General features: G+C 45.3%; 1 protein-coding gene across 7 annotated transcripts in view; it reads left to right on the forward strand.

The window, feature by feature from the left end:
• LOC117147456 (optomotor-blind protein) overlaps window positions 1-24,217 on the forward strand; it is a 56,944-nt gene extending 32,727 nt beyond the window's left edge. For 2 of the 7 annotated variants that reach the window (XM_033314341.1, XM_033314344.1), the window contains exons 5-8: window positions 17,333-17,479; window positions 17,539-17,615; window positions 21,195-21,448; window positions 21,563-24,217. In XM_033314341.1, the coding sequence (XP_033170232.1) occupies window positions 17,333-17,479; window positions 17,539-17,615; window positions 21,195-21,448; window positions 21,563-22,668 (1,584 nt within the window). In that variant the 3' untranslated portion in view covers window positions 22,669-24,217. The remainder of the gene's footprint in view (window positions 1-17,332; window positions 17,480-17,538; window positions 17,616-21,194; window positions 21,449-21,562) is intronic. The other 5 variants (XM_033314342.1, XM_033314346.1, XM_033314343.1 and 2 more) reach the window with 4 other exon arrangements.
• The last annotated feature ends 489 nt before the right edge of the window (window positions 24,218-24,706 follow it).

Raw genomic sequence — 24,706 nt, forward strand, 5'->3', positions numbered from 1 at the left:
TATTAATGAATTATTTGGAAAAACAAACGCCACGGGTTAGCGGTGTTAAGGCGGGGGGGCTCAACACAAAATTAGGCATTTAATTGTCTCGGCCACATAGCTCTTACCAATTTATATAGAGGCCCTCTGAAAAACGCCAGCTGACAGGCGTCACGTTGGAAAACCAACAAAAATTTAACTGCCAGCGATGAGGCACCAACCAAAAACGAAAAACGAAAAAAAGGTGGAAAAGGCGGAGGAGGCACATGCAACGTCGACCCTGGCGCCACAAAATGGGCGCAACGTGGTCAACCACGAAGAAAAAAACACAAAATAATAATACAAATAAATACTAAACTCCAGAAGGAGAAGGAAATTAGTATGCGTCTGCGGCGGCAACATCATTTTTCGATGATTTATTAAATGAAAAATTCAACCTGAGGATCCTGACGATTTCTACACGCGTCTCATTATTAAATGAAATTATACTTTTTATTATAGATTATTAATAATTTGTGACACGTATTCGCTGCTTCCACCGAAAGCGAACGAAAATTCAACGGGGAGGGGGTGATATTGGTGATTCTGATTCCGATTTCATTCCCGACGGGCGCCGATTTTGATTCGATTCGATTCGTTTTGATTCTGAACCTGAGTCACGCCATCCTCGGGAATGTCCGATCAATTTTTCGATGCGATGCGATCACTGCTAAAAATACGAAAATCACAACACAGAACACAGAACAACCTCGACGAAATTGCAATCAGAATTTATTCAAGGTTGTATAGTTAATATATGTTTTTTAAAATATCGAACATGGCAGAAAGATCTTCCTTTGGCATGCACTTTGTAATCGGAAATAAGCTGAATTGCTAGAGATCTCCTAGCTGAAAAGTGTCTAGGCACCGAAAACACCCTGTACTCTAGCAAATAAACAAATATTTTTTGGGCACGTGAATAGATTTTGTATTTGCCCAACAATTTAGCTTATTGTGAGTCGGAGGATTGAAGATGGGAGCTTTGGGGGCAATGGTGATACAAGTGTCCATACATATGGACATACATATATGACCGCCTAATGACCGGCTTCATTTATTGATGACGATTATAAAGCAATTTGTGCAAGTCAACAATTCCTGACCCACTGGCCGAGGTGGTTTGAGTGGTTTAGTTCGACTGTGGGTTCGGCGGTGCAATGGGCGCTTTCCAGTAATTAAGCGGGCGACGATCGACCAAGTGGGTTAGCAATTAACCCTTGGGCCACCATAGCTATTTATTATTTATATATAAATATTTTTTTATTACGTTTACGATTAAAATGCACTCAAGGCGATGACAAATTGCGAAGGGGAGTGTACCTAGTTTAATTGCCCGGGCTGTTTGGGTTTGCCAGTGTGAGTGCGTGCGTCTTGAGCGAAAAGAAGAGCGAAGAAGAGAAATAAATAAAATAAAATAAAATAAATAAAACGCGCGCACTGTGCTAATTATAGCCGCCCCTCTCTTTCATTTCGCATGCACCCCTCTCTTTCTGGCTCTCGACTGGCGGCCACCTCATTCACACATTTCCGCCATTGTGGTAAAAAGCCATTGCAATCGCTCGCTCTCTTTCTGGCGCCTCAGCACCTTTGGGCATTTTTTTGCTTTTGCTTTCGCTTTCTCGTCTTCCCTCTCGTTCTGGCCAGCTTCGTCATCTTTATTTATGCCCCCAGTTGTTGTTTTTCCTTTATTTTCCTTCTCCTTGCCGTTTTTGTTGGCCTCAAGTGTCTTTTGTCAAGCGGCCATGGATTCTCCTCCTCCAGTTTCTTCGCCAGCTGCCTCTTCAGCTTTCGTGCTGCATTTCTTCAGTTCGCATCCTACAGATCCTTCGGACGCCTCTCTGCCATGCTTAAATATTTAACTTCTTGTCTTATGTTTTATTATTTCTATAATAATTCTTAAAGTTTTAATATATGTGTAACCACTTGTAAAAATATGCATAGTAAACTATCCATTTTCCAACACTATTTATCCAAATTTTTACGGATTTCCTCTAATATTGAAAACCATTTTCTGGCTTTTGTGACAATATACACTAGCAATCGTATGTCGAACTTTTTGTTAGTGCACATTTAAGGCTCTGCCCGCCTTGTCTTAATTTATTCTGCTCATTTGTTCGCTGCACTGCATGCAAATTGCCAACAGCCATTGCTGCTTCGCTCGCACACTTAACCTGACACCCGGAAAAAAGCGCGGAATTCAATGGGGTGGAGTTGGGTGAGGTGCAGTGGGTGGGTGGACCCAGTGGAGTACTTGCAGCACTTGACAAACACCCAAAAGCAGTCGCTCTCTCTCACTCTCTCTCTCGCGCTGTCTCCTTTGCACTGCCCAACGCGACCCGCTGTCTCTTTCCTTTTTGGCGCTCATTAGGGGGGTAAAGAAAAAAAGAAAAAAAAAAACATTTCCGTTAGCCGAGTGGCGGGCCATATCCTCGCATTTCTCCCCATGGTTCAAGTGCGCTAATGTCTTTGGAGTGCTTCGCGCTCTTCACTCGCTCATTATTTAGGCATTATTATGCAGACATTCAATGGGGATTTCGCATTCAGCATCCATCTGGGCTGCTTATTGTCACATGCCCCTGGTACTTTTTCAATTCGCATTTAATTGGATTTCTTAAAGCTGCAACTCGACTCAATGGGATTTGGCCATTTGTGAGCGAATGCGATTTACCATTTGCCGAATCGAGTTCTTCAAGTGGCCAAGCGGCTAAATGAAATAAATGGGTAAATGCTAACCCGGATGATTCCAGTGAGTGGCAGGTGTTGGCAGCTTGAAGTCGGACTGGGGGATTAGCTGGTCTCAGTCGATTGTTTGCTGTCTGAGTTCGATTTGGGTTTGGAGCCGTCGATTGCTGCTCACAGGATGAGGGAAATGTGGCTCGTATCTCTGGGAAACCGTATAAATAAGATACATTTGATTCTCCTCTAACCGCCTCACTTATGTAAAGATTCTTTTGCTAAGTGCTAGCCATGGTATTTGAATTCTTCTTTCCAAAATTCAACAGAAATTCAACCCTCACGAATCCCCGGAGTAGCACACATATTTGATGAACTTTTGATTGCTGACCAGGCACACTTTGGAACACTATAATTTCGATGGTTCGATGAAGTTGTGGAGATGGTGTGGGTCCCTCTCCCCACAATTTCGACCCAAGTGGAGTGCGTGTGTTCCACTTTTGTCTGGCAGCCATTTACAAACGATTTGTCAACCGGCTAACTGACTTGGCTTTTCCTGCCTCTTGGTTACCCCTCCCCACAAAAAAAAAAAAAAAAAAAAAATCGAAACAGAAAAAATCCAAAAATCGTGGCTTGTTGGCCCGATATGGTGGCCCTTGGCTAAGAACTACTCAAAAACATATTAATCATGCAGCATCAGCAGGCCCAGACAGCTGAAGACAGCACACGAACCGAAATCGTTTAATTGCCACTAACTCAGGCCCCAAACATCAGACATCGGACTTGGGTTCTCGGACTAAGCCAATCATGGTGTGCTGGCCGTGAGTCAGTTAGGGCCCAATTATGGCTGATAGACAGGGTAGATGCAAAAGATACGTGTGCACACGGCGAAAAAATTACACATCGAGGTAAATTTGGGATGGCAAATTGTTAGGGATATACGCCGATATATGGGTATAAGATAACTCTTACTCCTACTAGCGGATATACTTAAAATGTTAATACAATGAAAGGATTTTATTTGTAGTCTCAAGTGAAGTGAAGTGAAGTTTACAATTTCTTGGCACGCACTATTCTCATTCTGCTGATCTCGAAAGTTCGTCTATCAATAACTACTGGATGATGATCTGTTGTGCCCCCAAGAGCAGCTCGCTAAGCTGCTCAAAATCAACAATGCTAATATGCGTAGGCCGCCCGCAGGTCAAAACCACAACCAAATCTTTGGGTTTCGCTTTGTAGCATCTCTGGCGTATCATCTGTATCTGTGTCTGTGTGTTAACGACTAATTTCAGTTCCCACGGAGATTTGAAAATTAACATTTTGCTTAGCTCTTGGGCTCTGTTGGGCTGAATTTCGGTTTGTTGTTACAGTTCCTGCGGCTAAAATCCAATCGAATCCAATCCAATCCACCTGTGTGTATTTCGGATATTACCTGAACCAGCGCCAAGCGAAACGCACACGACGAGGAGACCCAATAATTTTGTAATTAATGATGTGAGAATGAGCTGCGGACAGCCGGAGTCTCAGCCCGAGTTTAAGGCTGAGGTTGAGGTTGAGGTTCGGGCCACAGATTAACCCCTTTTGGCCCGCTTATCCCTCTGGAGCTGTAGCTGTCGACAGTAGGGTGCCCATTTGAGACCCCCGGGCTGCTGCTGGGTTGTTTGGCTTTTTGTCATCATCATCATCAGCAGCAGCAGCAGCAGCTCAGCCTCAGCATCATTAGAGCCAGATTATACACTCATCTGAATCTGTTTATGTTTCAGTATCTGTATCTGTATCTGTATCTGTATCTCCATCTGTGTCTCTGTCTGCGCCTCTGCTTTGTAACTGTGGCTTTGTCTTTGGACTTTGTGTGCGTGTGCTCGAGTGTCGCCAAAGGCTTCAAGTGGCTTTCTATTGTTCTTCCCAGACTGCTGCTGCTTCTTCTGCTGTCTTCCCTATTGATTAATTGACTGAAATCGTGTCTGGGGATTAATGCGCACTGCTACTTAAACGCCAAAATCCGATAATGAAGGAGTTCCTGTAATGATATCTGAATCTTAGGGCCAATTAATTATACAATATCCGAAAGTATAGATTTGTTCGGCCTGTCTGTGAAACAAAAAGGTTTCGTAACTGAGCCGTGCATTTTAGAAAAATGAAGGGGCAATATTTGTTAAACATAAAATGCTTCATCCTTTTTCATATTCACGAGCTGCTTTTTGGCCACCAAAAAAGGATTTCGAGCAATTCAACGCAGATAAAAAACGCATTTCCCCAGCAAGCAGAATCCGTACAATCAACTTCTCTTTGAAATGGTTCTATATAGGTTTCCTCTTGGCCCTTTTCGCTTTTCCGTTCCTGGCTCCGCGCTTTTCCCCGCATTGTTGCCAATATGGAACCTTTCTCTGAACTCTGATTGGGGATTTTCTCGGCCTGTGTTGTTCGACGACAGGAGACAGCTACCATCTGGTGACGACGGTGGCAACTTCTGGTTGTGCCCGAGGCCTTTCGGCTTAACCATCCCCCGTCGTAGCTATCTGTCTTTCCAGTCAGTCTTTTTTAGCCAGTCTTTCGGCTTGTTTCTGCATTGCCTCCCACCGGCGGCCATTTGGGGCGGCGGCCACCCGCTGCTCACGACGCCCGGCTAGCTCGCTCCCTGATAGGCCACCCCGCCGAAAGTGGAGCCACCTAGAACCATCATACCATGCAGCACCTTTGTGTGGCTCAATGGCTAAGTGTTGCGCTGCTTGTAGTTTTGTCGTCTGCTGGCTGTTGGCTGTTGCCTGCTGCTTGTTGCCTGTTGGTTGTTGGCTGGCTGGCTGGCTGGCTGGCAAAAGGTCAGAACTCAGGCTGCTGTTTTTGTCGTGCCAGCAACATGTGTACCCCATCACATGGTCGCCACGACAACGCTGAGACCTAGAACGGAGGCCCTTTTCTCCTTTTCCCCTCTCCCTTCACACAACCTTCATCGCCTTTTGCCCATTTTTTGATTTGGCCAACCGCCCCCGATGCGATTTCGATTTCTATCGATGAATTTCATTTGTGTTCTATTTACTGATAGCCATCTAAACTGCGCTCTGCTACCGACGGCCAGCCAGCCAACCATCCAACCATCCAACCATGCAGCCACACGGCCATACAGCCAACAACTTAAAGCCAAAGACGCTGCCTAAGCCAATTTGTATGCCCCCGGATCCAAGGATGGCACAAACAAATTTTATGCAGTCAGGGCCCCCATCAATACATTTGTATGTGCGTGTGTGTGTATATATATACATATATGTATGTATGTATGAAACCGGTCGGTCGGTTGTCGCTTCCTTTGGCGCACGAGTTTTCAGCAAAAATTTCTTATCTGTCCCAAAGAGCCTCGCTGTTTTCTCGAGCTGGTTTCAAAAATTTTATGGCAGCACCAGCGCAGAAGCGGCGACCACCGGCCTGAAAAAAGAATATATATAAGAATATATAAAAAAAAAAGGGAAGAAGACACTGAAGAATCTAAAGACACTGGCGTTAGCAACGTGGCGACCTTCAGAAGACAGAGAGCCACGCATTTGTCTCTACGCCATAAAAATGCAGCGGACCTCGGCTTATTATTTTGGCAGTTCGAATTTGTTTTGGCCTGGAGCTTGGGGCCGCCTGAAGAAGCCTGAAGAAGCCCGAAGAATCGGAGAATCGGGCAGCCAGCGTCTCCGGTCGCCGTTGATTTCGAGTTAAGATTTGAATGTCGCTCCTCCTCCGCCACGAAGACAATGCCCCAAAGAGGTTGTCGTCGTCCTCGTCCTGTGGCGCTCACAAAAGCTCGTGCTCAGCTGAAACCCCCCTTTCGAAATCCCCCCTACCGACTTTGACTGGCCGCTGGTGGCCTCAACGTCGTCTTCGTCGTCTGCATCGTTGTCTGGGGCTCTTTTATTTTATTTGCTACGTTTTTTGGTTTTACTTCTCTCGGGTTTTCGATTTTTTATTTTTTTCCTTTTTTTGGGCTGGCTGGCGCCTGCGGTATTCCTTTGTCGTCGTCGTTTTCGCTTGTCGTCGGCTTTGGAGACCGCTCGCCTATATGAGAAATGATCGGACATGGGAAACAAAAGATTTGCAAATGTCTTTGGCTTTTTGGTTGCCGAATGCGCGGGGGGTGGGGGGCGGGCACAGTGCGGTACACTGTGTGGACACTGGACAGTGGGCGACAGGTGACGCCAACAGTGGCCAGGCATCTATTTAAGCAAGCCAGCAGGGAAGGGGGCAATGGGGGCAATGGGGGCAAGGAGGCAAAGAGGCAGGCCAAGCCAATTACATACAAAATACAAGGCCTGACAACGACACACATTCATCTTGGGACGAGGCGACGCGACGGCGGCAGCACAGGCGCCGTCTTAGCCGCCGTCCTGTAACAAGCTTTCGGGGGCAACATCGCATCGCCCCAGTCCAAATGGTATCTGGTATAATGCATGTGGTATTACAGTGGTAGTAGCTGCCGCCAGCCCCCCTCCTTCCTGCTTTGCATGAGGATGTTGCGACTGTTTGGGATGCTGTTTCTTGGGCGTGCTGCCTGACTGCCTGCTGACTGACGCCAAAAGCCAACTTGTTAATTAGGCACAAACGAACCGCAAACGACCACAAAAACGCGACAAGGTCGTTCTCACTGCGGATTTTCAGCTAACGGGTTTCGATGTGGCAGCTGCAAGACGCACGCACCGCAGTGGCAGCAACTGCTTCTAAGCGGGCAGCTAACCCAATTTCTGGAGGGGCATTTTATTGGTTTCGATAGTTGGAATTTCAATTTGAAGGTATGTTAAGCGGCTTGTAAGCCTTCGTGGAGAGACACTATCCAAGTATACACCATGAGAAGATGTCTCACCACATAACTGACATCGAAAGCATCTATGAATGAAAAGCTTCTAGCACTTTAGCCTACTTGCAGCCCAAATTTAGTGCATGGTGAATTGAAGACTTTTAATTTGTAGCCTACCAAGCACTGGAGTAAGCAATTAATTAAATACTTCACTTAGGACTTCCGCTCATTCCTCAATGGCAGTCCTAATTTGTGTCACTTCAAGGCCCCACGTTGGGCGCCACTTAGACAACGCAGAGAGAATATCGAGTACAACAATGGGGATTTTCAGCTGACTTTCGAAGCAGCGGTGGCCTGCACATTGGGCGCCTTATCGCAGCTCGTTTTGTGGCGGCTGTCGTGGACCACCGGACGCGTAACGCCTCGAGTGGGAAAGAGAGAGGGTGACCAATGGTTGCTGTGTGGCCCGGCCAGCAAAAACAAAAACGCAATGTGGCACTTAAGGTGGCTACCGCTGGCAGCTCGCTACGCAGGCGCTTCGCTCCGATTGCCCCACAATCCCCCGCCGGCCGATGTGCCATTCCCCATTCTTCTTTATCATTAAACGCATAAATGCGAATCTGCAACATCCGAGGCAGCAGAAGCAACAGCAGCAACATCAGCAGCAGCAGCAGCAGCAGCAGCAGCAGCCTTGTGTGGATATTTATGGGACGTAAATTTTTATGTCTCGGCTGGGATCGATATGTACTTGGCATAGGCCATCGTATTTCCCACCAAAACGCGTCGGTAGCAGCGCCATTGCCATCGTCATCATCATCATAATCATCGTCAAGCGTCGTCCTCTCATCGGTATCACCATCGTCATCGTCATCGTCACATGAATCTGCCATTTTATTGCCAACTTCACTTTGGCGGCAATGTTATTAACGCACATTTTTATGGCCGTCACATGGGGATGCGCTGCCTTTATTTTTTTTTTCTTTTTGCTCCCACCGATCTCTCTCAAATAAAATAAAATTTAATTTCTACGTTTGCATTTGGTTGCTCGATTTTGACTTTCTTTCTTTGGCCGGAATCGACACATTGACCACCCGTCATTAGCATAGATCGCTGTGGGAGCACGGAAATTGTGGGCAGTCGACCTACTACCTTATAAGACTCGTATTCATTTTCTCCAGTTTGTTTGGTTTTAAATTTGTCTTGATTTTCGGGGGGATTTCCGTTGCAACTGATTAGCCAAAGGGAAACAACCCATATGAATGAACAACAACGACAATTTCCTCAATCAACGCTGGACGGTGTGTGTGTGTGAGCTGATTAACATAATTTTACACTTAATTTCTCGATTAGCCGCAAGAAGCGACAAGCACACACACCGTCAGGGAATTGGAATTGGAATTGGAATTGGTTTTTATTGGTCCCATTTTCGGGGTGATTGCAGCGCACCTTGCCGTCTGAAAACGTTTATGACCTCTAAAAAGTTAATTAAAAACACATATTGCGTTTGATCTTCTGGCCGCGGAAGTTGCTACCTATGGAGTGTAAAATGTCTATCAGTCTGCGCTAATATTCCTAATGAATTTATAATTGCAACTCCGTAATATACTCGCTCATTTCTGTTTGAGTAATAGACAAGCAATTTTATTTTTTTTATTACCCGTCGCAACCAAAGTACATCTCCTTGCCGTAGAAGTTTCATGCATTTGATTTCGGGTCTGCTAATTAATTTTTATATCCAACTCTTCGCCACGCTTTGTGTAGCTCGGCCTTTTCCTTTTTTGTTGTTAATTAAGCAAAGAACTCAAATAGCAGCAAGTGTCTGTGATCTCTAGTTCTTTAGTTTTTCAGTTGCCACCGAGTTCTTTGGCTCTCACAGCGTGTGGCGCTGCTTTGGGCCTTCCTCTGAGACTCTGAAACACCATGAAACACTCAGAAAACTCTAAAAAACCCTGCCCACACACACGCTGTGCTGACCCATTATCAGGCTCATTTCCATTCCCTCTTTATTTTTCATTCATTAAAACAAAAGCATACAAAACGCCACAGTTTCAGAGTTTGAATATCAAACAAGTGACGATTTGTTTGGAGAGGGGGTGTCTGCCTCACTTACCATATAGTAAAATGACAGACTAATGTCCGTCCGGCTGCCAGTAATTAAGTTATAAAATAAAACAATTTTAATGCTCCGCTGCCTCAGTGCTCAACTCACTGATAAGATAGCGGCTGTCATCAAAAGGCTGTGGATCAGTGGATCAGCGGATCGGTGGATCGCTCGATCGTTGGATCTTTGCATCATCTGTGTGGGTCAGAGTCAGGCCAAAGGCCCAGCGACACTTTCGATGGTCAGGCCCAAAAAAAAAAAATACGTTTGCCAAATTAGAACCGAAAACTGTGTTTGGCTCTTCGATCTCCCACTACCAGCTGGGTTTAACAACACGACATATAAATGCCGCTCATTAGTCGAACCTGCGCTGCCCATTAATTGCCTAGATATCTGGGCTATCTGACCCGGCTACTGTATTTGCCATCTCCATCTCCGTCTCCGCCGCTCGGTTCCAGTTCCAGTTCGAAGTCAAGTTTAGCTCGGTGTTCCCTTCGCCCCTGGCTTTCACTTCGCCTTGCGCTTTTATTTTCATTAACATAAAATGTTTTGTGTTGATTTTTATATACAGTAAATTATCAGCAATTTATGCCGCAGTCGGGGCGGTCGAAAGACCAAACTACCAAGCGCTCCGTGTGGAGGAACCTTTCACATTTTTTTTTCTTTCTCGCCGTTCGGCTTCCATTCATAAAAACGCGGGGCGAACATTGCGTATGCTTAATTTATCGACACTTAATGTCAATGATGCGAGTCGGTCCGCACTTCAATTAAAGTCCAGATCCTCTCCATCCATTCCATTTATCCGCCATCTGAGTGTGTGTCTGCATTATGCTTAACACTTGTCGAACAGTAGCCTCGGCTTCAGTGCCGATCCCAGATCCCAGATCCCCGTTTTCAGTTCCATATCCACTCAAAGTCGCGAGTTCCAAAGACAAACCCGCATCATCGCACAACTCTTCTGCATGCGTGCAAATAAATTTGTCTTTTAGTAATTGCCGAGTTTTCGGATGGAGGGAGTGAGATCCCAGATCCCAGATCGCAGATCCCAGATCGCAGATCCCAGTCCGGTGTATAGGGAATAAGGTATGGGTATTCAGAACTGAGAATTAAGAACGAAGGACCCGAAATATCATGCTGATATTAACAGTGGTATCACATTAAGACAACTGACTAAAAGGAAGGAATTGGCTAAAATCAAAAACTTATAGTACACAATTGTATTAAACAATCCAGACATATGGATTCATATTTAAAAAGGAACCCATTGATGGATTCCCACCTCCCTAAAATGATCCTCCCTACTCTATATACCCGCTCTTCGGATAATGCCAGGTAAATCGTCGATTTTTGTGGAGCAGCTGAACTACTTAAGGTAAACAGCAACACCAATCGCAACACCAACACACACGTTATTGGCGTAAGCGAACAACTTTGGTGGACAATCGCTTAATGGCTCGCCTGCGGAACATGAAAAAATACTCAAGTGTTATCGATTAATGTCCAAGTCTAGCGGCTACCGAACGAGCGGCTGAACCTAAACCTGAACCTGAACCTGAGCCCAAAACCCAGAATACAGAACACTCCAGAGACCCAAAACCCGAAACCGAAACCCAAATCGAAAGAAGATGCGACTGGAAACCCGCTTCGTCTTGGCAGTTCGCCGATGTGCGGCTGCTCAGCCAAAACTCAGTGGCTAAATGGACGACAACAACTTGAACGACAACGACAACGTCGCGAGTTGTTGGTTCTTTATTATGATTATTCGCCTTTTTAATAAAGAAGAACAAAAGGCGCCGACAAATATGGCAAAAGAGAGTAAAAACAAAAAAAAAAAAAAACTGCGGGCTTCAACAAAATCGAGAGGGTGAGGGAATTCAACGCAAAGGTATGGTGTCCACAGAGGGGTTTTAGTTGATTGCGGCATTTGGATGGTGCTAATGTCATCGAGCGTTGAACACCTTTATCAGTGTTGCATTGAAATGCACACACGCATGCACCGAATGGCCAGTTGCATGTTGCATGCAACACCACCACTACTGTTGCTGCTACTCCTTCTTATCGCAGCAAAATAGTTGGCCCAAACCAGACCCGATATCCCCGATCCTCCAAGCTGTGTACTCCCTACTCCTTACTCCGCCGTTCGCCGTTTTCCATTCCCCCAGTTAGTTTCTCAGTGGTGGGTCGCCATTCAATTTATTAGCTGCAATAAAACGCAAATCATCGGGCCGCAGAGCGAAAAGAGCGCGGCATCGGCAAAGTGTTGAAATCATTTGAAATATTTGTCATTTGCTGATAGTCCAAAGGGGGATACGATATATAGCGGGGTTTCGAGATCGGTAGCTCTCTAGCCTAACCATTAGCCGCCCCTGGGATCCGATCCTAAGCGATCCTCTTCTCCTCCTCCAGCCTTAGTTTTTATCTATGGCCCGCCGAGCTCTCCATAACTCGACTCATTTATAAACAGGCAGCGGCGGCGGACTTCACATAGACGACGGGGCCTCTCTTTCTGACCAGTCGCTAATTTATGGCCCTCCTTTGGGCTAGACTTCACCAAGATTGTGGCGAGAGGGGTAGGAGGCGGTGGAAATGGCAAACGCAAAAGCGATAAATAATCATCGATAGTCGGCCTAGGTGTTTGCCAGTACGGGTGTGCGCTTTATGTGGGTGGCGGGTACAAACGATTATTAATGAAGCACCCGAAGAGCAGGCGTATTACAAATCGATTAACGTCCATTGGAGGAGTGTTTTTTACGATCTAAACTGCTTCAATTGGGTATGGCCAAGTAAAGCAAATCGATTACTTGCTGATAAGTTATGGCACTTGGCCAACTCTGGCGTTTAACGATGTTGAATCAACTTTGAATGTAGTTAAAAAGCATCAAAATAACAGCTAGTTCATTACTTCTTCGAAATTATCGAATTAATCGAAATGTAAGCTATAACTTTCTTTTTTCAATGAATTCAAGCTTATGCTTACTCAATCCAAATATACGGCAAGTGAAATAGTGGCCACCATGGCGTTCTGCTTGCCTTGCCAAGCTGGCCACGAAAGTCGCCTATCGATAGCCCGCGGCTATCGAGTCTGGTGGGGATCAGTGGGCCGCATCCAACCGCAGCCACTGGGTGCCAGAACTCGTGTTCCAAGTTGGCTTTTAGCTGCGCATTCGCTCCATTCAGCTCCCGGCCAATCGACTGTGACTGTTGTTTTTTTTAAGTGGAGAGGGGGTGGATATTTTCTAGAGGACCAGGCACGATCGATTTGCATACAAAAAAAAGAAAAACAAAGAAGTGGACAGGCAAAGGCATCATTAGGCAGCTGCTGCAATGATTTCATCTTTTTAGCTGTATTCTTTTTTTTTTTGTTTTTCGTCTTTCAGCTGCCCCCAAAACGCCGCCCATTTTGCTAAGCAAATTTGCAATTGGCTGCATTCTGTTGGTTTTTTTTGTTATTTTGTTTGAAGTGGGGACCGTCCACATACAACTCTTTCTGTCTGTCTGTATCTCAATCGGTTTTCTGTGGACTCTGGCGGCCTTCGCTTCGTGTTGTCATTAAAATGTAAATCCGTTTAATTAACATTTTATCCCCCGACCAACTCTCCTCGAATGAACACCGCCGACCACCGGCCGATAAGGCAGCCGAAAAGAATTGTTATAAATTGTAAATAAATTTTGACTTGGTCGGCCGTATTTCGGATTCGAATTCGATTCGATTGGCAGCTGCATCGTGAGAGTTTTGACATGTCCGGCAGAAGAGATTTTGAGACTTGGGTGGCTGTTTTGTTTTTCCCGTTTTTCGTTTTTTGTTTCTCCATTCGGGGGGCATTAAAATTATGCATAATTTACAGATTAATATGAGCACGGTGGCCCCTGTCAGGGGGATCGGATCTCTACACTGGGTCTACTGAATCTACCTGATCCGGCGACTTAATTAAGACATGGACTGTGAGGCTGGGCCTCTCTTTTGCTCTTACTCGCCGATCAAGAGTTTCGTGGTTCGTGTTGATATTTATGGTATAGATCTCTCAATATGCATATCGCTTAATACTTAATACAGCTTAATAAAAACGACTCAGCTCAATAATCTGGGCTTAGTCATCCCCATCATCATCATCGTCGTGATCATCAGAGGCGCTTCAATTATGGCCATAATTGGTCAACAGGTAGCCGAAAATGGTTGTGCTGCCTAATTGAGTTCGGAGATGATCGAGAGTTTATCATTGTCATTGGCTCGGAGCTGCGGTGCCTTAGAACTGCCGATCGACCGAGATCATTGAACCAATGATGATCCAGGAGATCAAGCGTTCAAGCGATCAAGCGATCAAGTGATCAAGCCATCAGTTGTTGAAGTGGAGAAACATTTTGTTGATCACTTGCTGCCAATTTCAATTTGGCATCGATCTTCTTCACACGATCTCTTTTGATCGATCAGCATTTTATTTAGCTCTCTTGTTTGTTTTTCTGCATTGCCAATAGAAATCCACTTGGGGCGGCCAATTAAAAGCCAAGTTGGAGATGACTGACATTCACTCACGATCACCTTTTGCCTGAGCTCTTCTACTTTGCCATTTTGCTGAACTTTCGACTGCAGCAAGTGAAGTAAAGTGGAGTGGAGTCAATTCAATCTAACTGGCGATCACCGTTAACTCGCTGGTTACATGCCAAATCGAATCAAAGTGTGAGTGATCATTCAATTAACCCAGCACGCCAGCAACACCAACTGCTGCAGCAACACCAACTGCTGCAGCAACATCGACAACAACTCGACGACAGCAATCACACAAGGCAACAACGACAACGACAACGACAAAGACAACGACGACGACAGCAGTGCCATCATCAGTTAAATTATGTGATAATATGCCAACAATGAGTGTGCAACAACAGCAACACGGCAATCTCTCGGCAGCAACAGCGATTTTACCTTTTAGCAATCAACACGCAAAAGCCCAAAACAAACGTGTTGCTGGCGGGGCAAGGAGCAACATCAGTAGTACACATCGGCAGGGAGCAGGGAGCTCAAGCTGGGTGCAGATGCAGCCAGCAGCACGTAGCAGGAGCAGCAACAGCAACAGCAGCAGCTGCAGCAGCAGCAGCAGCAGCAACACGGGAGCTGCAACAGCAGCAACACCAAAGGCAACATGAAATTGTCGCACCATTTTTGGTATTGACCGCCGGCGGCTCAATCAGTTTGTCACCCGGGCGATATATAGAGTGATTAACTGCTCCACGGATTGGATTGTACTTTGTCAATATGCGCTGAGCAATCGCACACACAAAACTTGACACTGCGCACACTGGACACGGGGAGCAACATGCGATTGCTACGTGCCGCAATGCATAAGTGCAATCATATATGTGCTAAAAATCTAGGCAATATTTGATGCATAATTGCCTTGGGTTTTTGTTCGCCAATCAATTCAATCAGCAAATACAATCACGACAGCAGCAGCAGCAGCAGCAGCAACATCACTTGCAGCAGCAACATCAGCAATCTGGTTGCTGCCTGTTTGAGTGACGACAACTGGCGACGACTGCGTGGCGTCCGTGTAATCGCACTTCATGTCTAATTAGACTTGTTTATGCCCATTTGGAAAAAAAACTGCAGAGCAGTGGAAGCAGCGGCAACATTGCATGCTTATATTTTTATGGCTATCTTCACGGTTATTTTCATTTAAATCGCAATTCAAACTCGGCACAAACTCAGCGACCAAAATGACATTTTAAATGACAATTTTGCGCCTTGTGCGCCATGCATGGCAGCCCAATGAAAAATTAACGTAATAATGCAAATTGTTTTATCAATAAATTCTAGACACACACACACACACACATACGCACACTTGCACATACAGACTGGCAGCGTAATTATGATGATTGTTCAAATGAATTTATGTGTCAATAAATTTAAAGCAAATTAGCAAATGACGTTTTAAGTAGACGACGACGACGACAGCAACGCGTTTTGCCCACAATTTATGGACTGCGATTTTTTCATTTTCGTTTTCATATATATATTTTCGAGTTTGATGGATGATCGCCGGCCATAAAGTGTTTGCCTTTAAAAGGCTTTCCAACTTGAACCGATTGGGGATTGGCGATTTTCCGGGGGCTCAAAAGCGGGTGGAGCAAAAGCGTTTAGTTCAAAATGGCGGGCAATTAATCAGCTCTTTGTTGGTATTTTGTTCGGCCTTTTGTGCTTTGGCTTTTTTAGTCCTCTGAAGTGCTTGATTAAATGCGCAGTTTTCATGTAGATTAGTAGGGGGATTTATATTTGGTTAAAACACCATTAGAATACATTTTTCTTGTCTTGAATAAAGCAAATGCATTTGATCCCAGCACTCATATTCTATTCACACTCCCTAATAACAACTTATATAGAATATCACTTCAAAAAAACCTTTGTACTCAGCATGTCTGTGCAATCGCATCCACCACTCATTCATCCATAAACCCCATGACCATGCCCATGCCCGTGCCCATTCCCATTCCCATTCGCATTCCCGACTGCCTCCTCCTCATGCAAACACCCAAAAGCCATTCACACAGCACTCGCATTAGTCACACCTTCGTTTCTTTGGGCCGAGTCGCCATTGGTGGTCTTGGCTTTGGTTTGGGCTTGGGTTTTGGCGAGAGGCGTGCGAATCCGGCGCAGATACAAGATACAAGATACTCGTACTATGAGATACACATTGTGGGCTGTCTCGCTTTGTTTGCTCTCTTTGTCTCCTTGCTTCGTTCGTTCGCTGTAGCAACAAACCAAAAGTTGTTTTTTTTCTGTATTTTTTTTTCCAATTCCAAATTACACGAACAAAATGGCGGCGGGTGCTGCTTGTGGGGTCTCCACACGCAGCAGCAGCAGCAACACAACAGCAACAGCAGCAACAGCAACAGCAGCAACGACTCAGCAGCAACTTGTCCGGGTTTTACTAGGCCTGTTTGTCGCTTAATCGAAGTCGAGCCGACGAGTTATGGTAATTAAAAAGGTGTTCCTTCTGCAACAACGGATCGAAACGGATCAAAATGGATTGGGCAATGTATGTACATATATATACATAGGTATATATGAAGGGGATATTGCAGCTTGCCTGGGAGGTCTGCCTCTCCCTGCCCCTCTCCACCATTCCCATTCCCTGTCAGCCTTTTCTCGACAAATTCATATTTTATGACAACAACTTTGTATTGGCACACGGCTCCCTCGTAGTTCTCCCATATTCTACCTACTCGTATATACATACATACGACTACTATATATCTCCTTCTCGATTTTCTCGTGCCTTTTGGTGGGTGGTCGCGTTGGCTGTGTTGCAAATGTTGCCGCCGTTGCAGTCAATGTTGCTGTTGCTGTTGCCAATGCTGGCGTGTAAAGTGAACGGCGACGGCGGGAAATCGTCGACAATGTCGCCGTATTTTTTCGGGGTCCCTTACCTAGGCAAATTTACGGTAAGGTAATTTGCACAGAGAGAAAAACTAGGTAATAGTATTTGTTCTATAAGGAAAGAAATATCAACTGACTAAGTTTTTGTAGAAAACATTTAATTGCTTCTACTGAGGGATTTTTGAGTGTGGAAAGGTCCACTTTTTTCTTTCTCAGTGTGCCTGTGCTTGCAGTTTTTCGCCGTTCAGTTTAGAGTTTTGTGAATTCTTTGCACCGTTCCTTGGTCTCCCGTTTTTGTTTTCCCTCGGTTGGTCGAAACGAACTAGCCATGGCCGTCTGACAATTTCACTAATCCCCCATCCATTTGCATCTATTTTTATTTGCCCGCCCGCAGACGATCCTGAACTCGATGCACAAGTACCAGCCACGTTTCCACCTGGTGCGAGCCAACGACATCCTGAAGCTGCCGTACTCCACGTTTCGCACGTACGTCTTCAAGGAGACCGAGTTCATCGCCGTCACAGCATATCAAAATGAGAAGGTGAGTAGTACTCAGCTTGTAGTCGATGAATCGCCCATTAATCGTCTTCTTTCCCACAGATAACTCAATTGAAAATCGATAACAATCCGTTTGCGAAGGGCTTTCGTGATACTGGTGCCGGCAAGCGGGAAAAGAAGTGAGTATCACTAGTGAATAGTTCCGAATACGGGAGTCATCAAGTGCTTATCCTTTGATGATGCACTTTGAAGTGGGTTCAAGCTGGGGTCAAAAATGTCACAATAAACATATGGTTTGCTGCTAGCTTATACGAAGTTGAAATATCTTAATCATTACGTGGTACAAGTAACCCACAGCCAAATTACTTCCTCCTCCTTCAACCGAAAAGCTCATTCAGCTTCCGCATTCCCTCGAAAAATCATTATCAAAAAGCAAACTAATCAGGACACGGCTAATGGGAAAAAAAGAAGGGGAAATGGTTGCCCTTTTGTGGCTGTCAGACAATCAAAACTTTGCAGCTCCCTAGCCGAGAGCTCATTTGTCTCTCTGGTCTGGAATCGTATCGCCATTTGCCAACAACCAACAACCAACAACCAACTTCCATCTACCATCGAAATCTCCATCTCTTCATCTCAATCAGAACAGACATCCATCTATGTATCTCAGCCCCGTTTTGCCTGTTTTGTGGCTTGATTAGCCGGCTGAAGAGACAGTTATACAGATACAGATTCGCAGTTACAAATACAGATACTTTTGCCAACGCAGCTGAGGGACATTAATTTTTGTCAAATCTATGCGGAACTAATTAGCCTGCAGCTCGTCAAATTGCAAGTCATACAAAGGAGGCGGAGCATTGGGCGTGGCGCGTATATATGGAGAGCCAATGATGATGCTCATGGCCATTTGGCTTCTGTTTTTCCGGGGTAATACTGATGACTGGCACCTCCGATGGCAGCTCGAACATGTAATCCATATTGATGGATTGATTTCAATTTCCTGTCGGAGGCAAAAATCCCCCGAAGGGCTGTTAACGATGATGGTCAGGAAAAGCTTTGAGTTTTTAGCACACAGATTTTCCAATTTCTGTTTGCCACCCGTGGGGGGAGGATACTTGCTTTTTTAGAGAAGGGGATCTGTGGCTGGAGCTGGGGCGATCTGAGATCATTCCCCCATTCGAGTGGTTCCGGTTTCCTGTGGGTGACTTAGCATAATGATGAATGACATTTAATAGCCACAATCCCCCGCAGGAACCAGCGTCTGTGGACATGTCCATGTCTAAACGTTACAAATCAATTTTCACCCACAGCCACCCAGCGAGGAACATCCACCACATTTGACACAAACAATTTACTCAAGTCGAGTTTGGGTTTTTTCTTTTTTTTTTTGTGAACTGATTACTTCTGGCTTGATTGGCATTAGCGTGTCTGTCTAACCTAAGCTCTTCCCTTTTTCGTGTTCGAAAACCCACGCCGAAAGTTGGAGGCCGAAAAAATCAGTGAATTTGCCTGGTCATTGATGTGACAGCCGGTTGTCAGGCAGTCAGGCAGTCAGTCAGTCAGTTAGTCAGTTAAAAGAACTCTACTTTACGTTCTACCCAATTGTTAATTAAAGGCCGGTGGTGGGGTAAAATGGAACTCGGCTCGAGAAAGGGGTCAAAAAACAAAACCGCTAAACCGCTTACAATTCCACAAAAGCAAAAGGCCCAAATGTAGAAGAACAAGTCCTGGGAGCTGCCAAAAATCCTTGGCAATTAGTGACGACTTAGTCAACTCTTTTTTGATTCTTATTTTTCCCGCAACACCCCTCTGCCATGACAACAAAATAAAGGCCAAGCCTGGGTGCTGCTGGGTAAAATAATGATGATGCTGACGATGGTGATGATGATGGTATTCCCTATTGCAATGCTGAGTCCTTCACAGCAAGAGATGCTAATTGGTGGCAATCTAGTGCGCAACTTCCGCCGGAATGATATTCAACTGCTGCATAAAAACCCCTTTTTGAAACTCCTTTAACCCCCCTGGAACCCCTGGAACCCCTGCCACTGCCTGCGGCGCAACGAGAACCGGAAATCCAAAGTGAAAACGTTTTAACAGCAGCAATTGAAATTCGCTTTTCTCGGCGCCTTTTGTTGTTCCTGTTGCTTTGGGATTTTTGCGCAAAAACTCTCACCCCAGTCTAGAATATATATATTTTTTTTTTTGCTAACCCGAGGCGTTAGTTGACAATAGGTCTCGGTCTCTGGGTATTTATATATATATATAAATATATACCCATTTATATATAGATGGCAGCGGGCTTGGTGGTGGGCGTGCGTGGGCCGTTTAAGCCGCAAATTTAGACGTAATTCAAAAATTACAGAGCACACAAAACAGGGCAATTTCTTTGGACCTCCTGCGAAAAGAAAAGCCACACCCATGGCAAAAGGGCGTTTACTATCTGCCACACCACACCACAACAACAACAACATCAAGTACACCAACAATGGGAGACAAAAGGGCAATAGATAAACGTCTTTCGGTTTTGTGCCAAATTTTACGGGCCCGCTGCATGAGATACTCAGGGGCGGACTTATACGGAAAACAGTCCCAAATTAGGGCGTAAAAATAAATATCATATTATTTTTAAAAGAAAACCTATGCTTGAACTCATCCAAGTGCAACATGTATCTTTAATGTATGGCTTAGTCAGCCTTTAATTTTTTTGGCGCCCAAAAAGAAAATTGGTGAGCGGTCCTGGAGGACGACGTGAAAAGTTGGCCGTCTTGGCCTTTGTAGTTAAGTGGGTGGGTCAGATACGTTGGCTGGATTAACACAAATTGATTTGCTATTAAATTAGGCTCACACACACGCTCACACACACACATATACACACAGGTGGAAAAACAGTTAAGTGTAAAAGAAGACGCCCTTGGCGCAATGCCAGCAATGCAAAAGTGGGCGGCGTTTGGGTGGGTTTGGCTTTCCACTGGGTGTGGTTGCTGTGATAATGATACACACACACCATTCGCATGTGTGTGCCGACTGCTAAAATTGCCCAATTTGTGAGGCAGTTTCGGCTTTGATGTGTGAACAACAGCGGTGCGGAAAAATAAGGAAAATTGAAATGGAATGGAATGGAAAATGTGCGGCCTGACGGGCGATGGTGGGGGAAAAGATTGGCCAGAGCAGACACTAAATTACACTAACGTGTTTTGAATTATTTTTCAATTTCATTGTCAGCCGCAGACAGACTACGGACGTACAAAACGGACGGAGTGGAGAACTCCGGCCCGTTTCCGCCCCGCATTGTTACATTTCAATTAAGTTTCAGCGGGCGATGGCAGGCATATATGTTTGGCCAGTGGCTTTTGGGGCTCACGTCATTGAAAACTGACACAAGGTACTCTGCACATTCTGCCAGTTTTTGCGGACGCGAAGAGTTCCATGTTCAAGCGCCGCCAGCGCAGGTTTATCATTTAGCAGATATTTTAAGCAACCAACAATATTATCAAAGCTTCAATCCTGATCCCAACGAAAATCCCGCTGGATAATCAACCGCGAAATTCAGCAGAGCGAGGTAGAAGGCACAGGGTTGGGCTTAGGCTTAGCTAGTTAGATAGATGGTATTGATAAAAAAAGGATTAGGGGTTCCCATTCTCGGCGCTATGATCCACGCCAAAGTGTTATCCTTGTTATCCTCAAAAATCGCATTTTGGGGTATCACTATTCGATCTGACTATTGGATGTTCTAATTTGTGGCCCCTTCTCTCGTACAACTGTTGTTACAGGCAGGCACTGATGTCGAACCGAGGGTCCGATTCGGACAAGTTGAATCCGACGCACGTGAGCAGCTCGCGGGCACCGCTCCATCTGGGCCACGCCGGCCGTCCGCCTCACCTGCATCCCCATGCCGCCCTGCTCGACAATCAGCAGGACGACGACGACAAGCTCCTGGACGTGGTGGGTCCGCCCCAGAGTCCGCTTCTCCCGCTCAGCCACTCGCTGCAGCAGATGCACGCCCACCAGCACTCCGGTAAGTAATAATCCAAGCTATTCAAGAAAAAGAAGGAAAAATCCAACAATTCCTGCCATTTTCAATCCTCACTGATAATAATCTTGACATTCTGTTTTTGTTTATTTCTTCAAGCAGCTCTGGCTGCCTGGTTTAATCACTTGGCTGGCGCTGGAGCCGGAGCCTCCGAACACGCAGCTGCGGCGGCGGCCAATGCCAGTGCGGAGGATGCACTGCGTCGCCGCTTGCAGGCGGACGCGGATGTGGAGCGGGATGGCAGCGATTCGAGTTGCTCGGAAAGCGTCGGCGGCAGTACCGGCGGTGCCTTTAGGCCCACCTCGACGGGCAGTCCCAAGGAGGCGGTGGGCGCGGCTGCAGCTGCTGCAGCGGCTGGCTTGAATCCCGGTGGCGGTAGCTATCCGTCGCCGAATATATCGGTGGGTCCGCCCATTCACCCGTCGCCGCATTTGTTGCCTTACCTGTATCCACATGGCCTGTATCCACCGCCGCATCTGGGCCTGCTGCACAATCCCGCTGCAGCGGCGGCCATGAGTCCGGCTGGCCTGAATCCGGGTCTGCTCTTCAATGCCCAACTGGCGCTGGCCGCCCAGCATCCGGCTTTGTTTGGCCACGCCTACGCGGCGGCGGGTCACACTCCGGTATCACCATTACAGGGCCTGAAGAGCCATCGCTTTTCGCCGTACAGTTTGCCGGGCAGCTTGGGCTCCGCCTTCGATGCAGTGACTCCCGGATCGAATGCCAATCGCTCGGGAGATCCTCCAGGCGGCGGCGGCGGCCTGGGTGGTGGTGTGGTGGAGAATGGTCCCAGGAGTCTGAGTTCCAGCCCTCGACCCCGGCCTGCCTCCCACTCGCCACCCACTCGACCGATTTCGATGTCACCCACAACGCCGCCATCCCTGATGAAGCAACCACGAGGCGGTGGTGCTGGCGCCGGTGTGGCCCAATCCCAGCACTCGCCTTCGGAACTCAAGAGCATGGAGAAGATGGTCAACGGACTGGAGGTTCAACACAATGGCAGTGCGGCGGCAGCAGCGGCGGCTCTTCAGCTGGCCGAGGAGGCTGCCCAGCACCACCACCACACCCAGGCGCACCACCAGCAGCAGCAGCATCAGTCGCACCACCAGCAGCAGCACCACCAGCAACCGGCACAACCACATCCGCACCACCAGACCCATCTACACTCGCACCATGGGGCGACAACGGGCGGTACGGATCAGTGACAATTACTGGACGGCCGCTCCGATTGTGAGGATGCCGGTCTCGAATTGGAACTAGAGTTGGAGGAGGATGTCGAGGATCTGGATCAGGATCCGGATGAGCAGGACGAGGATCGCAGCTCGGTCATCGATCTCGATCTGGACGTCGACGTCTGACCGCGAACGGATCAGCGACATTGCCTCTAGCCTCTGAACTACACGGCCACCGTCTTTGTGGTTTAGCGTAGTGTATATGTACATATATATATCGGACGATTTGGACCCTAGACTATAGGCATTTGTAGCATATATAGTGTGTATTCCTCACTCTGCCCGCTTATCGCCAGTGTTAAGTAACTTCTTTTTTTTTTTGTCTCGTTACTAAGCAAAGCCTAGCCCCTAGAAATCGCTGGCGATTCGCTGGCAAAGTGATGGAGAGATCTATTGAAGACACAAAGTAGGAAAAACAAAAAAAAAGAAAAAGGAAACAAAAAACAGGAAAAAGTTAAGGGGGCGTGGCAAGAGAATCGACGTAACTTTTAGCGCCTTGAATGTTCCAGACTTCAAGATCAAACAGACGGAATATGAAAAATGAGAAGTAAGGACAAGGGCTATCCTCAGACAAATTTATGTATCACCCATATATGTATGTATATTGATTGGATTGAATATAGCAACATCAAAGATGGCGCCTCTTTATATACATCTAGAACACATATATATATATAAATATATATATATATAGTATATATAGAAGCTGGTATATATACAGAATGTAACCTTAGTAAAACATACAAGAAAAACAAAGAAAAACAAAAACCCACAAAAAAAATACCACAAAAACAAAATAAATGCAATTTTTTTTCTTAGTCTTAGGTGGATGAATTTTTTTTTAGTAAACGTAAATAAAACCTATATACATAGAATATATATACATGAATAATTTATGTAGCTTTTAAGTACCAAGATACCGTAAACACTCAAAAAGGAACACACACATGCAGCACCACCCCTCACACACACAAACACATTCACACACACACACACACACACACACCAGTGACGAATTTTCTTCGTAGACGATAGAAAATGCTTATAAACTATATAAACTATGAGAGCTTGAGTTTTCCTAATTTTACCATAATATTTTTCCAATTTTTTTTTCGTACTTTTAAGTTCTAAAACCAAAGAAGAAAGTAATCATTTTTTTTCGTATTTGTATTTAATTTCGGAACCCCCTGAGATGCTAATTTAGGGCAAGAGTTCTGTGTGTGTTTATATCATAAATATATATGTATGCGTATATATAAACTATAATTGTATTGATAAAAAAAATATAATTTTTTTTTAGTAAAGTACATTTTTTTGTGTAAGACGTATGGAAACGGAAAAAAAAGAAAAGAGTTGAATTCAACGCATGTTCCTCGCATAATTTAAGAGAGAGCGACAAAGACGCAGCTAACACACACCCACACCCACACACCTCCCTCGCACACCAATACACGTACACTCACACAGTACACACACACCACCACCAGTAAGGAGAAAAAAGCAAGAAAATTCACAAAAAAAATAAATTAAAGTACATTTCCGTAGCGATTTGTTTTCCTTGTAACCCAATAATATTGCAACATCACACAATCTTCATCGCATCATCATCACCTGCATCATCATCACATAGGCATTCTTATGATGGAAGAGAATTTTTTTTTCTGTTGGTTAGCTGTTTTTTGAAAATGAATTATACGCAAAAGCAATATTAATTATAGTTAATTAAATTTAAAACAAACGCAAACAACCCGAAACAACAAGAACAGCAACAACAAGAACAACAAGAACAAATTATGTACGAAAGGATATATATATTTAAATATATATATATATGTATATGGATAAAATTAATGAAGAAGCAACAACACCTCATGTCACTGCAATTATATATAAAATTAATTAAACAACAACAAAACAAAGGAAATTAAATAAAAATTATTACTAAAAAAAAAAAACAAACAATCACAGCATTTTCAACAAATATTAATGGTGCAAACAGGAATAACAGCGA

The sequence above is a fragment of the Drosophila mauritiana genome, chromosome X (genome assembly GCF_004382145.1).
Source record: "Drosophila mauritiana strain mau12 chromosome X, ASM438214v1, whole genome shotgun sequence".
Classification (NCBI taxonomy): Eukaryota; Metazoa; Arthropoda; class Insecta; order Diptera; family Drosophilidae; genus Drosophila; species Drosophila mauritiana.